Here is a 12,435-nt window from a genome sequence, read left to right on the forward strand (position 1 = left end):
AAAAATTAAATAAAAATGGCTTTGTTAACTGTTAAAACTGTTATAAATTAATTTTCGATTCTAAATGATGAATACTCATTATTCAAAAGGCATTCTTATTTGTAAGGCATTCACTTATGAAGCAAAATGATTCCGTAGGCCATTTATCTACAAAAAAAAAAAAAAAAAAGAAAAGAAAAGAAAAAAAAATACAGATGGACAGTATATATTTGAGGAACTTACAATAAATTACATTTAACCGAAGGTTTGTTCGTGATAAAGTTACATTTTATAACATTTTCCAAAAAGATATCAAGCTCTCTTGTGTTCGTATATCAAGAGATTTATTCAACGCTATCTCACGACCAATTCGTACTTATTTTACGAGGTGGCTTATTCGTACGAATTTGTACGACCTCACTCGTACGATTTTATACGACCCCAGTGACGGTTAGGTTTAGGGGCGGGGTTAGGTGTAGGTCATTCGTACAAATTCATACGAATTGTGCAACTTGTAAAATACGTACGATTTGGCAACAATCGTATGAAATTGTACGAGTGTGGTCGTACGAATTCGTACGAATAAGCCAACTTGTGAAAAATTTACGAATTGCTGTGAGATCGGGTTGGATTTATTCCACAAAACATTCTCAACGTTTGATATTTCATGGATTTAACTTAAGTTCGAGCTCCAAAAAAAGCTTTACTATAGACATGTTATTCTTAATAGTTACTCTATATTCCCTCTTTATAGAAGTACAAAAAGCTTGCCTTCAAATTGACATTTTATCACAGTGCTTTTGGAAAGGTATCTCACTTCATGACTGAAAAATTCACCTTTTAGTCCATATCACTTCACCTTTAGACGAAGGCTCGATAAGTGTGATAAATGTGCAATTAAAACTTGAAATGTTTCAACAACCACTAATTTAGAAGATTGCAGAGCAGGATTGCTTACAAGAAGAATGCAAAGCTGTAATATAGAGAGGGATATAAACACTGTTGGCTTTTCTTGCATGCTTTAGCTGCAATTTTGTCCCCTCCGTTCAGGTTCTGACAAATATAAAAAAAACGAGATGACCTACAGAAAAATTAAGTTAATGTAGTCACTAAAAACACTCTTCACAATGTTTGAAAATCAGTTTGAATAGTTAAATGAACTTGGCATAAATACGTTCTGACCCAACAAAAATGCAAAGTTTTTGATACTAAAAGCCACCTTTTTTTCACACAGTTTCAAAACTGATAAACTGCCAGATATAATTCAAAAATGCACCTGGCAAGTGGCTTTCCCCCCAACTTTCCATTACGATTCCAATACAACATTTTTTGGAATTTCAAATGTTGGTAAATTGGTAATTTCTCAACCAAGCATGTTTTCAGTGACTTGTAGAGTAGTTAAATCTATTCTTATTTTCCACGCAGATCGTAACAAACAAGACACCCATGCAAATCTGAGCTCCTTAGAAAACTATTAACAATGACAGTGTTTGGAATTTACAAAAAAAGCATAAAGGAAAACTGTCAACCTTTAAAATTGTGAAACCTCTGTACACATTATTACAATACGCCTCCGCCTTCTTTCTTGACGTTTTCAGACGCTCGTGCAGTTGGGGATCTCCCTTGTGCTTTCGCAGGTGTTGATCACACCGCCTACTCGCCGAAAACACAGAAATGACACATTAGCCTTCAAAATTCTTCCTCAACAAACAAAACTGTCTATATTTATTTTCTTAACACGTGTCCCCGGATGATTACTCAGAAGAAAACTTATTGAATAATCTTGCTTTTAATTTAAAAAATGACTTTTCTTCAACCCAGACCTACTTTTCACTATATTCAGCGAAATCTCACTGCATATAATCAAGTCTCAACATGACTTCAAGTTGGATAAATGGTTTGCTTTGAAATGCATAACATTACAGAAGACAAATGCATAGCGAATGCCATTTTATGTTATCTTAAAACGCTTGATTATACGCTCAACCATATATATTAGACATGTATAAATGAACAAACTAGATGTTTTCAGCATTAGAGTCATTAAATATTTAACCTCATGAAGGCAAGCAAAATGAATGTAAACCAGGCTAGAAACTGAACCATTAAGTAAGAAATCAAGCAAAAAAACGAATGTTTCATCCTCCTATTAAACACCCACAGAAAGAGTGGTGGGATTTATTTGCTGCGTGGCACTGAATGTTGCATGTTTATTCATCACAGTTGTTGTTATCACACTGACCCCAATTTGACCCATTTTATAGTTTAATCAGTGCTCTTTTATAATCACTGCTTAACAGCACCAATTAAATATTAATTTGCAGTTATTAAGCAATTACATGATCACAGACGCATCCACTTGGGAAATAAGGACACTTGGGCCCACTGTAGATAGTTCTCATTAGCATGCATTATGTGTCCGATTATAAACTCTCTTGATTCCAAAGGCTGTATTTTGGTCTAATGGTTTCCTCTATGTAATTCTAAAAGCTGAATGATTCATATTTTAGTGTAAAACACAAAGCTTGCCACCGCAAGAGTCGGTTTATAATAGCACGCAGGTTTGTGACTCAGATAGTCTCGAGGCTGAAAAAGACTAAGGCTTGAAAAAAATTAAATTACTTTTCCTATCATGCAATTTATACTTGAGAACTACTTAGAATACTAGAGAAAGACAATTATTCAGAGATGTATCTGGTAAAGTTGGTATTATGTTCACTAAGTTCCACCTTAAAAAAAACATTAATGACCAATACTACTTTAGCATCTTCTGTCATGTACTGTACATGGTTTCTGAAGTACTGGACACCAAAGGAACTCTGTGTGAAGGTTGGGGGTTCGATTCCCCGGGAACACATGATATGTAAAAATTGATAGCCTGAATGCACTGTAAGTCGCTTTGGATAAAAGCGTCTGCTAAATACATAAATACATAAATACAAATACATATATATATATATATATATATATATATATATATATATAGTGAATTAATAGTGAATTTTAAGTATAGAAAATAGCAAATGGGTTATATAAGGTTTAATTTTTCTAATAATGTCACTTACGTTTGGCACGGGCCTCCAGCTCTTTCTCCATCAGCTCTTTCTGGGTGGAGAACTCACTCAGGGTGATTTTTGGTGTGGCGTCATTCTGGCCCACCGTACTGATCATCTCCTGCTCTTTCTCATGGTTCACCTCCGCATAAATGTTAATCCAAGGGATTTTTCTGCAGAACAAGTTTTTGGTGAAAAAAATAATAATAATAACAATAAAACATCAGCATTAACAATAACCATTTTTTATTTTATTTTTTAAAAGGTGTAATTTCTGAGCCACTAGAGACACAAAGCGGAATTGCAACGTGTTTGTTTGAATTCAGAACTCTCAAATCAAATGAACAAAAAAGTAAAATGTGAAATTATATGTTTGTTTTGGTCCCTTTTTCAGTGGCAAATTGGCATAACATGCACGACAAAACAAAATGAGGGATGTGCATGCACACTCACAAGTTGTTAAATACGGTGTGACTGATATCACAATCCTTCATTGTATTCCTGAAATAATGACAGTGATAATTGCTGAATATATTTAATATCTTCTGTAGAAGAAGTTGCCCAGGCAATCAGAGGTACTGAGAAGCCATGCAGGGCAACCCGGAATGAATTATAGAGATGTTTTTATAATTCCCTGAAATTGCATGGCATGCTTTCCCAACACACTAACAACACTGTAATGTGTTTGCTTTTTTCCAAGCTCACTTTATATTTTTATGAATTAGAATAAGCATCTTCGCTTTTTTCTTCTTCTCAAATTACTATTAATTTTGTGAGTTAATTGCTTTGTTTTTCCAAGTGTAGCATTTCCATAAATACGATTCCTTTTTAAATTACTTGGGGGGAGGAAAATTATATCCATTATTAATGATTGTTTCAACATTTCCATGAGTCTTTTCCATTTGAATAATTTTGAGACCAAATAAATTATTCAAAGTGCTACAAAACAGTTTTCCAGTAGAGGAACCATGGCTGCATATTAAACAATTCACTGATTTTTCCCTGCACTTTCAGGAAACATGAATATTTTTTTCTTTTCTTTTTTTTTTTTTCAACGTTTCTATATCCAAACTAATAACTAGATTTTACAACTAGCATGAGCAAAAATAGAACTCTCAAAACACCCAGATACAAAAGAAAGTCGCTGCCGATTCCATCTCATCAAATCTTACTTTATATTTCATCTTTATATAAAGATAAACAGAAACGAGAACTATGGTGTGCATGAAAAGAATGAAGTTCAGTAGCTCGAGTCCTGGTAAAAAATAATAAAAAAATGAATAAGTGATGTAAAATCTGTTTGCATAGATGTACCTCTTAAATTTGTAGATGAGAAATACAGCTAAACCCAAAAACACCACAGACAGAAGCATCAGCATAGCAGAACTGCTGTGTCTCGGGATGGAGTCAACCAGTGGAGCTGTGACACAAAACACAAGTGTTACTCCACACTTCTTTTTTTTGTCCATTAAAAACAATATCTCAATATTTGTTTCAGAACAAAGCATGTCAGTCTAAAAATGCCATTTCATGCCGATCTAAGACCTTTTATCACAAGCGGATTAAAGAACAACTGATCTTGAATCATTCTACAGAGCATCTCCTGTGACAGTTTCCCAAACCCCCTTCAGCTCTCTCAGAGGGACTTCTGCCAATTGTTGGCATCCCTTCAAAATTGTTCATGGGAGCCTTACACCCACTGGCTGTATATTTCCCCTGTGACTATGTTGTAGAAAGACAGCCCCTTGAATCCTCTGACCTTTTCGAGAGAATCCTGAATGCTTTCCAGAACTTTCGACACAAAAAGTGCCAAGGAGGCTGCCAGTGTTTCTCAGTAAAAGTGCATGGGTAATAGCACAGACCATGAGTCATATATCAGTTAGTTTGCTCACTACTAGTCGATGATATTATATCTGCAAGGAATCAGTAAACATTACCAAGTTAATACAGAAAATGTTAATGAATCCAAATTATGTAAATGTGGCATATGGTATTGTGGTTCCAATTCAAATGATTTATTCATCTGGCCAATGTATTTATCCCAAAAACAGTACTTTCACTTTCGATCAATTTAATGCAGCCTTGCCGCATAAAAGCACTGATAAAAAACTGAATCAAAGAAAAATAGTGTAGTGTAACTCACAAGTTTAAGACTTGCGATTCTTCCTTCTTTTTAAACCAAATGGCACAAAATGTCATTCATTCCCAGTGTTTTGCAACCAGATCTGAAAATTAACTGGTTCTTGATTCCTAATCGAAACAATAGACCAGAAAGCCTTATTCTTTTCACTGCTGACTGTGAGTGTTTTTTCTTCTTCAAAAGTGGGGAGATCGTGCAAGCCATGATTGCTGGAGAGCAATTATCCAATTATCTTCCATAAGGCTTTCAGCATCACTGGTGGAGCATAAAAGCCCAATCTTTCAACAATTTATAGTGCTGACAAGCGTCTGGTCTCAGGAAAGCAATCAACGTAATTACCCAGGAGAACTGAGGGAACAGTATATACTGTAGCACCCAACAGAGGCTAGAGAGGGAGATCAACTGAAATGCCACTGTGAAATGTAATCCAATATAAGCAGTTTCACACTACAGATGTCAGCTAAATCATATCAACATTTTTTGTTACCTAAAGTTAATTGTGTGGTGTAAACGATGACCCGGGAGCCAGGTTTCAACTCGAACTCCACAGAGATCTGATTCAATGCGTTGACCAAGATTTCTGAGATCTAGGAAGAAAACAGCATGCAGAAGAGTTAAATACAGTAGTGCTTGCTCACTAAGATGCTATGTGTTTTGTGCATGTAGCTATGCAGTTAGTAAAGTATTCTAGGGTAAACCCGCAGTGCAACACACATCCCCCGTATCAAACAGGACTAGTTCCAGTGAATGCCCAAAATGACTTGTCACAGCTCTTTCTGCAGCTTCAATGACAATTAAATTGGCTAAATAGTAAAATGTGTTGTTATTCTTAAGAGTGTAATTTGCCAGTTGTGATTACGCCTGTGACATATTAAAGAGTAGAGCTTTATTTTGTGAAATGGGGGTGTCAGTAGTGTGGGGCTATGATAATTTGGGTTGTGGATCAAAGAGTTTTAAGGGTTTATTTCAAACCCTAAACAGTTATAATGTCTCCACAAGCACTACTATTCAACATTTCACCCTCAAAAATGTAAATTCAAAAGCCCCTACTGTAAAAGACTCTTGTTGTGACACGTCCTTGTCATGTAAGCCTAATTAGACACGGGTCTTTCCGCCAGCCTTTTTAATTTAAAGAAAAAAGAAAATAGGTAATAGGTAGGAATGTCAAACAATCCCCTTGAGAATATTTTTGACACGTCGTCTCTTTTTGCGGTGACAGTTACTTTCATTGTAGCCCCGGGTAGAAGCTGCTCTTTTATTCTGATAGAGGTCCATCATTCTCCAGCGCATTTCAACCTTGACCGTTAATGAGAAACCATCAAATTTGCATCAGATCTCACGTCTAACCTGCTCCAGATCCTCCTCTGTCCTTTTCCTGCCATCCGATTGGTTCCTGGGAGGAAGCAGGAAGAGTTCGGCCGCAGTCGGAATGCCAGGAAACACGGCCACCAGCAACTGTTCTTCCGGAATGTCAGCGACCTGGGTGGTGCAGGAAAAAACGACCCTTATTAAATAAGGCTCAATGATTTATATGTTACCATCTCCCACATTAACAAGGGTTACATTCATTTTAAACGAGGCTGATGGCTTCCAGTAAATCAGTTTTGATGTATACAGAATATAACCCGGCCAAGAAATTATTAGACGCAAGCGTGCGAGTGCAAACGGTTCTACACACGTTGAATTCCTAAAAACCTCAATCAATATCTTAGTCAGAGATCCACTACAAGGCCTAAAGGTCTAGACATGACCGGCTGCCGCAAAGCCAATAAAGAAAAGCCCACCTTGTATTCTCCCAGAGATACTCACCAAAGGCCATTTCCCTCATAAAGAGGAAATTATCTGACCTCAGGTAAATAATCTTTGTCTTATCTGGTACTACCACGCAGGGCTCGACCGGTTATAAGACAATAGCTCAGAAATAGACAGCCTAAGCATAATTTACAATGAGCAATGCGGCCAGGGCCGAAGCAGGCTTGCGAATCAATACTCTGAGTCCAAGTTTGTACTCGCCACTGCAATATTGGAGAAAGAAAAACCCTGGGGCTCATTGAAGGATTCAGCCTATGTGCAACTGCTACTGATATTCCTAATGATTAATGCACATCTCCAAGCTCTAGCCTTTATTTCTTTCTCAACACGCTAGATTCGACACACACTCCATCTGCTTGCGAATTAAGGTCCAAAAAGGCAATTAGACAGCAAAAGAGAGACATAATGTTGCAATGCTCTTAATTACACCCTGCTAATAGCTTAAGAGTCATTGTTGTAATTAAATCACTTCTTGTCAAAACATTCCTTTCTCAGACCGAAGAACTGCAGAATAGCATTAAAAGGCACAGATGCAATAATCCATTACAGCAGAGGACAAAGTTGTTATTAAAGAGGTTGTTTAGACATCTGTTGTGTTTTCTGTCATTGTAGTTCATCTTTCTCTATTTAAGTGCTTGGCCGTGTCTATTATTGACTCTCTGCTAGAATGCAAATATAGCTGTACAGACAAATTTAAACAATTCAACATTTCTAGTATTTTCATTCAGATGTATGGTGCTAAAAAAATAAATCCATTATTATCATCTTTACAGACATCATACATTGTGTAAATGCTTTCTTGGAAGCCAAGGCATCAATGTGAAAGTCCTTGGGCAGTTTTTAAAACACAACACTCACAGATGAACAGTTTACTGCGAATAAGTTCAAAGTGAGAAATTTGCACAGCATGGGCTGGGTTTTTGCTGGAGAATGTGCCGACGTGCCGAACACTCTGGTCATGCTGAGAGTCCATATTAGGAAAATATGTCTGGATGTGGTGCCAATGGAAATGCAGTTGGTCCAGTGACAGGAAGTCACACTCACCTCTATATATAGACTGGAGGTTTGAAGATACGTGTCGTCTTGCAACTGGAGGAACTAAATTTACATTTGCACCAAATCTAGACATATTTACCTAAAATGATATACATATAAATATACACTACCAAAGTGTGGGGTCAGTAAGATTTTTGTTATTGTTTTCTCTTATACTCACAAAAGATGCATTTATTTTGTTCAAACACACAGTAAAACTAATACTACGAAATGTTATAAATAAATAAATTCAATCATATTTATATATTTTCATATTTCAGATGAAATTTTAGAAATATATTTTAATATATTTTAGCGGAATTTTTGGGGGCTCTATACTTTAGTCTTCATAATCCTGAAGAAATGATTCTAATATTGTGATGATTCTAATATTGCTCAGCAACATTTCTTATTATCATTGTTTAAAAACCATTCATGCAGTGTGTAATGTAGCTGTATGTGAATGTATTGAATGTTATTGTAATGAATCTGCAAAGTTGTAAATTTGAAAGTTTGCGATAAATAAAGCTATTGTCTCCTAAAAAAAAAGAATCGACCCTGAACAGCTGAAACGAGTCCTTAGTAATTCAAATCCCACTTCCGTGACAGCCACACATCACAGGGTAACACAGTTGCACGATGCATGCCTATGTTCCACATTGGCCGTCCGCCAACAACTTGAACCCGCCCACAAACATGTCATTCAACAAATCTGTTCAACACGGGATTCCGGGCCTGCTGTTGAAAGATGGATCAGTATCATGTTTATTTGGACCAGCTGCGCCTCTGAATCACAACCTATAAGTATGATAAATAACAGATTTTCCATAGAGTGTTTAAAATACAGAACTATTTAAATAGGCATATAATTTACGACACGCGCTGTACACTGTAGACCAATCACAACAGACTAGGCCATCTGACCAATCAGAGCAGAGCAGGCTCACGGAAAGGAGGAGTTTAGGGAATCTTTGAAATGCTTTAAACATATCGTTTGAGAATAGCTGGAAAATAAGGTCAAATAAAAAAAAAAAAAATAAATAACAATGCAAATCTTCAATGTTACTTTTGTTCAATTTAATGCATACTTGCAAAATAAAAATATTAACTTATTATAAAAATTAACACTTTTATGAAGCCATTCAGCTTCAAAAACAACGCAAAGCACAAAAAATAAAAATAAAATAAAATAAAAAAAAATTCAAGTGGTCCATACAACTGATAAAGTCTTCTGATGTCAAACTTTTGTTCATTTCATTAGAAATTATGTTGGTATTGGAAACACACTCTCTCCCCTGAAATGCTGCTAAAATATATATATATATATATATATATATATATATATATATATATATATATATATATATATATATATATATATATATATATATATATTCCATGAAGATATTTTAAACTTAAAATAATAACGTAATTTGCTTTGCTAAGAATTCATTTGGACAATTTCAAAGGCGATTTTCTCAGTATTTAAATTTGTTTTGTGCACCCTCAGATTCCAGATTATCAAATAGTTGTATCTCTGCCAATATTGTCTGATCCTAATAAGCCTAATAAACCAGACCAATCGGTGTGTGACTTCAAAGTACCGCAAGATTTTTAGAGAGAATACGGCTGCTTGTGCTTTTGAATCGCTCTTTCGGTACTTTGATGTCATACACGATCTGTCTGTGCAGCGCCACTTCAAAACCAACGCGACTATGGCCAATGGTTGAACTCGCCAAATGGTTCACCCAGTTCATTCAAAACGTGGATTAAGAAATGAAATGCTGTGGGTTGATCGGGGATGAATTGAGCAAAACAGACAACATCGTGTCTAAAATAACACGATAGTAACTCCTTAATGAGCTGTTGTAAAAGATGAGTATCGCACTCTCGTGATATTGCACTTAGCCTACAGCTCGTTTGATATTTATTAACTACGTGATTTAGCTAAATATGAGACAAAATTTCAAACAGGCCCCATATCTTGAATTTTAGGGATATTCTCTAGGCTCCATCACGCAGTAACTTGTTGATCTGCCTCATATTAGTCATCAATCGACTGTATGAAATGGCAGATGATCCACATAGGACTGGGGCGAGGCAAGTGCATTAAATGCATTAATAATTTTAACGCGTTATTTTTCTCCATAATTAATTAATCTAATTAACACATTAAATTACCATATCTAATGTATATATACTGCATATATATAACCATTATTAAACTATACAAAACTGATGCTCCATTTGGGCACTTGGGCATGTCATTACTCCATGTAAAATGTTGTGACGTTTAATGGATCGTTGATGTCACTAATACTACAGGGTATTGTGCCGAACACCCACCCCCCCACCCCCATGATATGATATCATATTCTCTCTATACCGCATACATAAATAACAGTGTCAAAAAGCCTAAAATAATAAAGGTCCTTCTTTCAGTATCAAAGTGTTTGTGATTCAAGTCCTGTGCTGACTCTGAGGCACTGGCTCTGCCTTTAACCCCTGCTACTGAAACCTTCTATTCTCATCTCCTCAGGCTGTTATACCGCTATCGCCCCAGTGTACCAGAACAGACAGCCGCCTCCACTCACCTCTCCTGCCCATTGCCTCAAACAGCCATCTTAAATGGACCTTGACTTTGATTATGTCTGAGCCTCGCTCTCCCTCGTTTTTTAATACACTGAGCTGTTTATCAGCGGCAGTATGGATAAAGTGTATCGGCTTCCTCTAGGGCACCACGGGATGTGCTTTAAATGCAAGAGGATAAATGAAAGGAACGGGAAAAAGTGAGTCTCCTTACCAGGAGAGCTCAATATTAAGCCATTAGGTTTTGAACTTGATGTTGAAACAAAGAGGGGAAAAAGTTGGAAGCGGACAGTTTTATTTCTGGTGAATTCTGGGTAAAGCCAAGGAATCTGAGGCCAGAAAGATAATGAGAGAGAAAGAGCACATGTAGAAGACGGAGGTGCGTTTACGAGCAGATGTGAGATCAGAAGCCTCTTTGTGCTCAGCTGGTCCGACTTTGTTCTCAGGCAGATTCTGTTCTGTATCACGGAGTTCAGATTTAAGTGTGATATTTAGGGATTTCTGTATTTTTGTGTTTTATGTCTGAAACAGAGAGAGAATATTGCTGGTTTAATGAGCACAGTCTTCCTAACGAAACAGGAAGCTGCTAAATCACTTCAGACCAGACTAAGCTGGTTGTATGATCTTAGCTGCTCTCTAATGGTCTACTGGCTGGTTCTAGATGGGTTTGGGGTACTTTGGGCAATGTGAGCCCGGCTGGCTGCACTCCTAAACCAGTAACACTACTGTAAACCATCTCAAGACTAGCAGACAAGCTTAGGCTGTTTTAACCATAAAAAAATTTCTTTTTTATTTATTTTTTATGTGTTAAAATAATATACATACACGCATTAAACTGATCAAAAATGAGAGTTAAATCTTGATTTTTATTTCAAATAAATTCAGTTCTTTTTAGTTTTCTGTTTAAGAATTAAGACGATTTTTTTTTATCATGGTTTCCACAAAAATATTAAACAGCACAACTATTTTCAACATTGATAATAATAGGATTTATTTATAGATTGATTGATAGATTGAAATGTATACTTTTATTCAGAAAGGATGCATTAATTGATCAAATTTGACAGTAAAATATAAAAAAAAGTTAACCCCCCCAAAAAAAGAATTTTTTTGTCAGTGTCAAAAACACTGATTAAAAAATAGCTTTTTAGCACTAAATCAGCACATAAGGCTTTCAGTATTTCCATTTTAGACCTTCATTTCTGAAGGATCATGTGACACTGAAGACTGTTGAAAATTGAGCTTTGCCATAACATTAATGTATTTTAAACTTTTTATATATTATTGATTTATTTACTTTTTTATGTAAAACAATAAATAAATAATGATAATAATGTACACTACCCGAGCATAAGAAACCTTTTAAAAAAATCTTATTGACCCCAAACTTTAGCATAGTTCAAACAATCATTACAATTATTTGGGCATAAAAAGATTAAGTTACATCTTAAACACTAATTAGAATGAAACATTTCTGGCAACTTCAACTATCAGTTTTATATCACCTCTGGACATTCCAGACCGGTCCTGCTCTGTTATGAAGTTAGCACATATGCATAACCAATTGAAACCACTGGGATATGATTCTATTTCGATGGACATTTGATATTGAACTCTGACGATCCCAGGGTATGTGTGTATGTGCACTGAGACTGTGTAATGTCAGTGTATCAATCAACAGTGGCTTTAGTCTTTCCAGCAGCTCTGAACACAAGTGAGAACCACTGGGGCCATTGTCCACCACACACACACACACACACTACTGCAGACATACATCTTCAGCCTCCTGGAAGACAATTAATGACTTCCCCTGAATACAGTTTACTA

The 12,435-nt window shown here is 36.0% G+C and overlaps 1 protein-coding gene across 1 annotated transcript in view; it reads right to left on the reverse strand.

Annotated features, from left to right (window-relative positions):
• Positions 1 to 1,531: 1,531 nt before the first annotated feature.
• LOC113087664 (VPS10 domain-containing receptor SorCS3-like) overlaps positions 1,532 to 12,435 on the reverse strand; it is a gene marked incomplete at its 5' end in the record, with an annotated part of 60,011 nt that continues 49,107 nt past the window's right edge. Inside the window, 5 exons of the mRNA XM_026255613.1 lie at positions 1,532 to 1,632; positions 3,045 to 3,205; positions 4,347 to 4,452; positions 5,660 to 5,759; positions 6,520 to 6,651. Of these exons, the coding sequence (XP_026111398.1) occupies positions 1,574 to 1,632; positions 3,045 to 3,205; positions 4,347 to 4,452; positions 5,660 to 5,759; positions 6,520 to 6,651 (558 nt within the window). The remainder of the gene's footprint in view (positions 1,633 to 3,044; positions 3,206 to 4,346; positions 4,453 to 5,659; positions 5,760 to 6,519; positions 6,652 to 12,435) is intronic.

The sequence above is a fragment of the Carassius auratus genome, unplaced genomic scaffold, assembly GCF_003368295.1.
Source record: "Carassius auratus strain Wakin unplaced genomic scaffold, ASM336829v1 scaf_tig00045054, whole genome shotgun sequence".
In the NCBI taxonomy this organism is placed as follows: domain Eukaryota; kingdom Metazoa; phylum Chordata; class Actinopteri; order Cypriniformes; family Cyprinidae; genus Carassius; species Carassius auratus.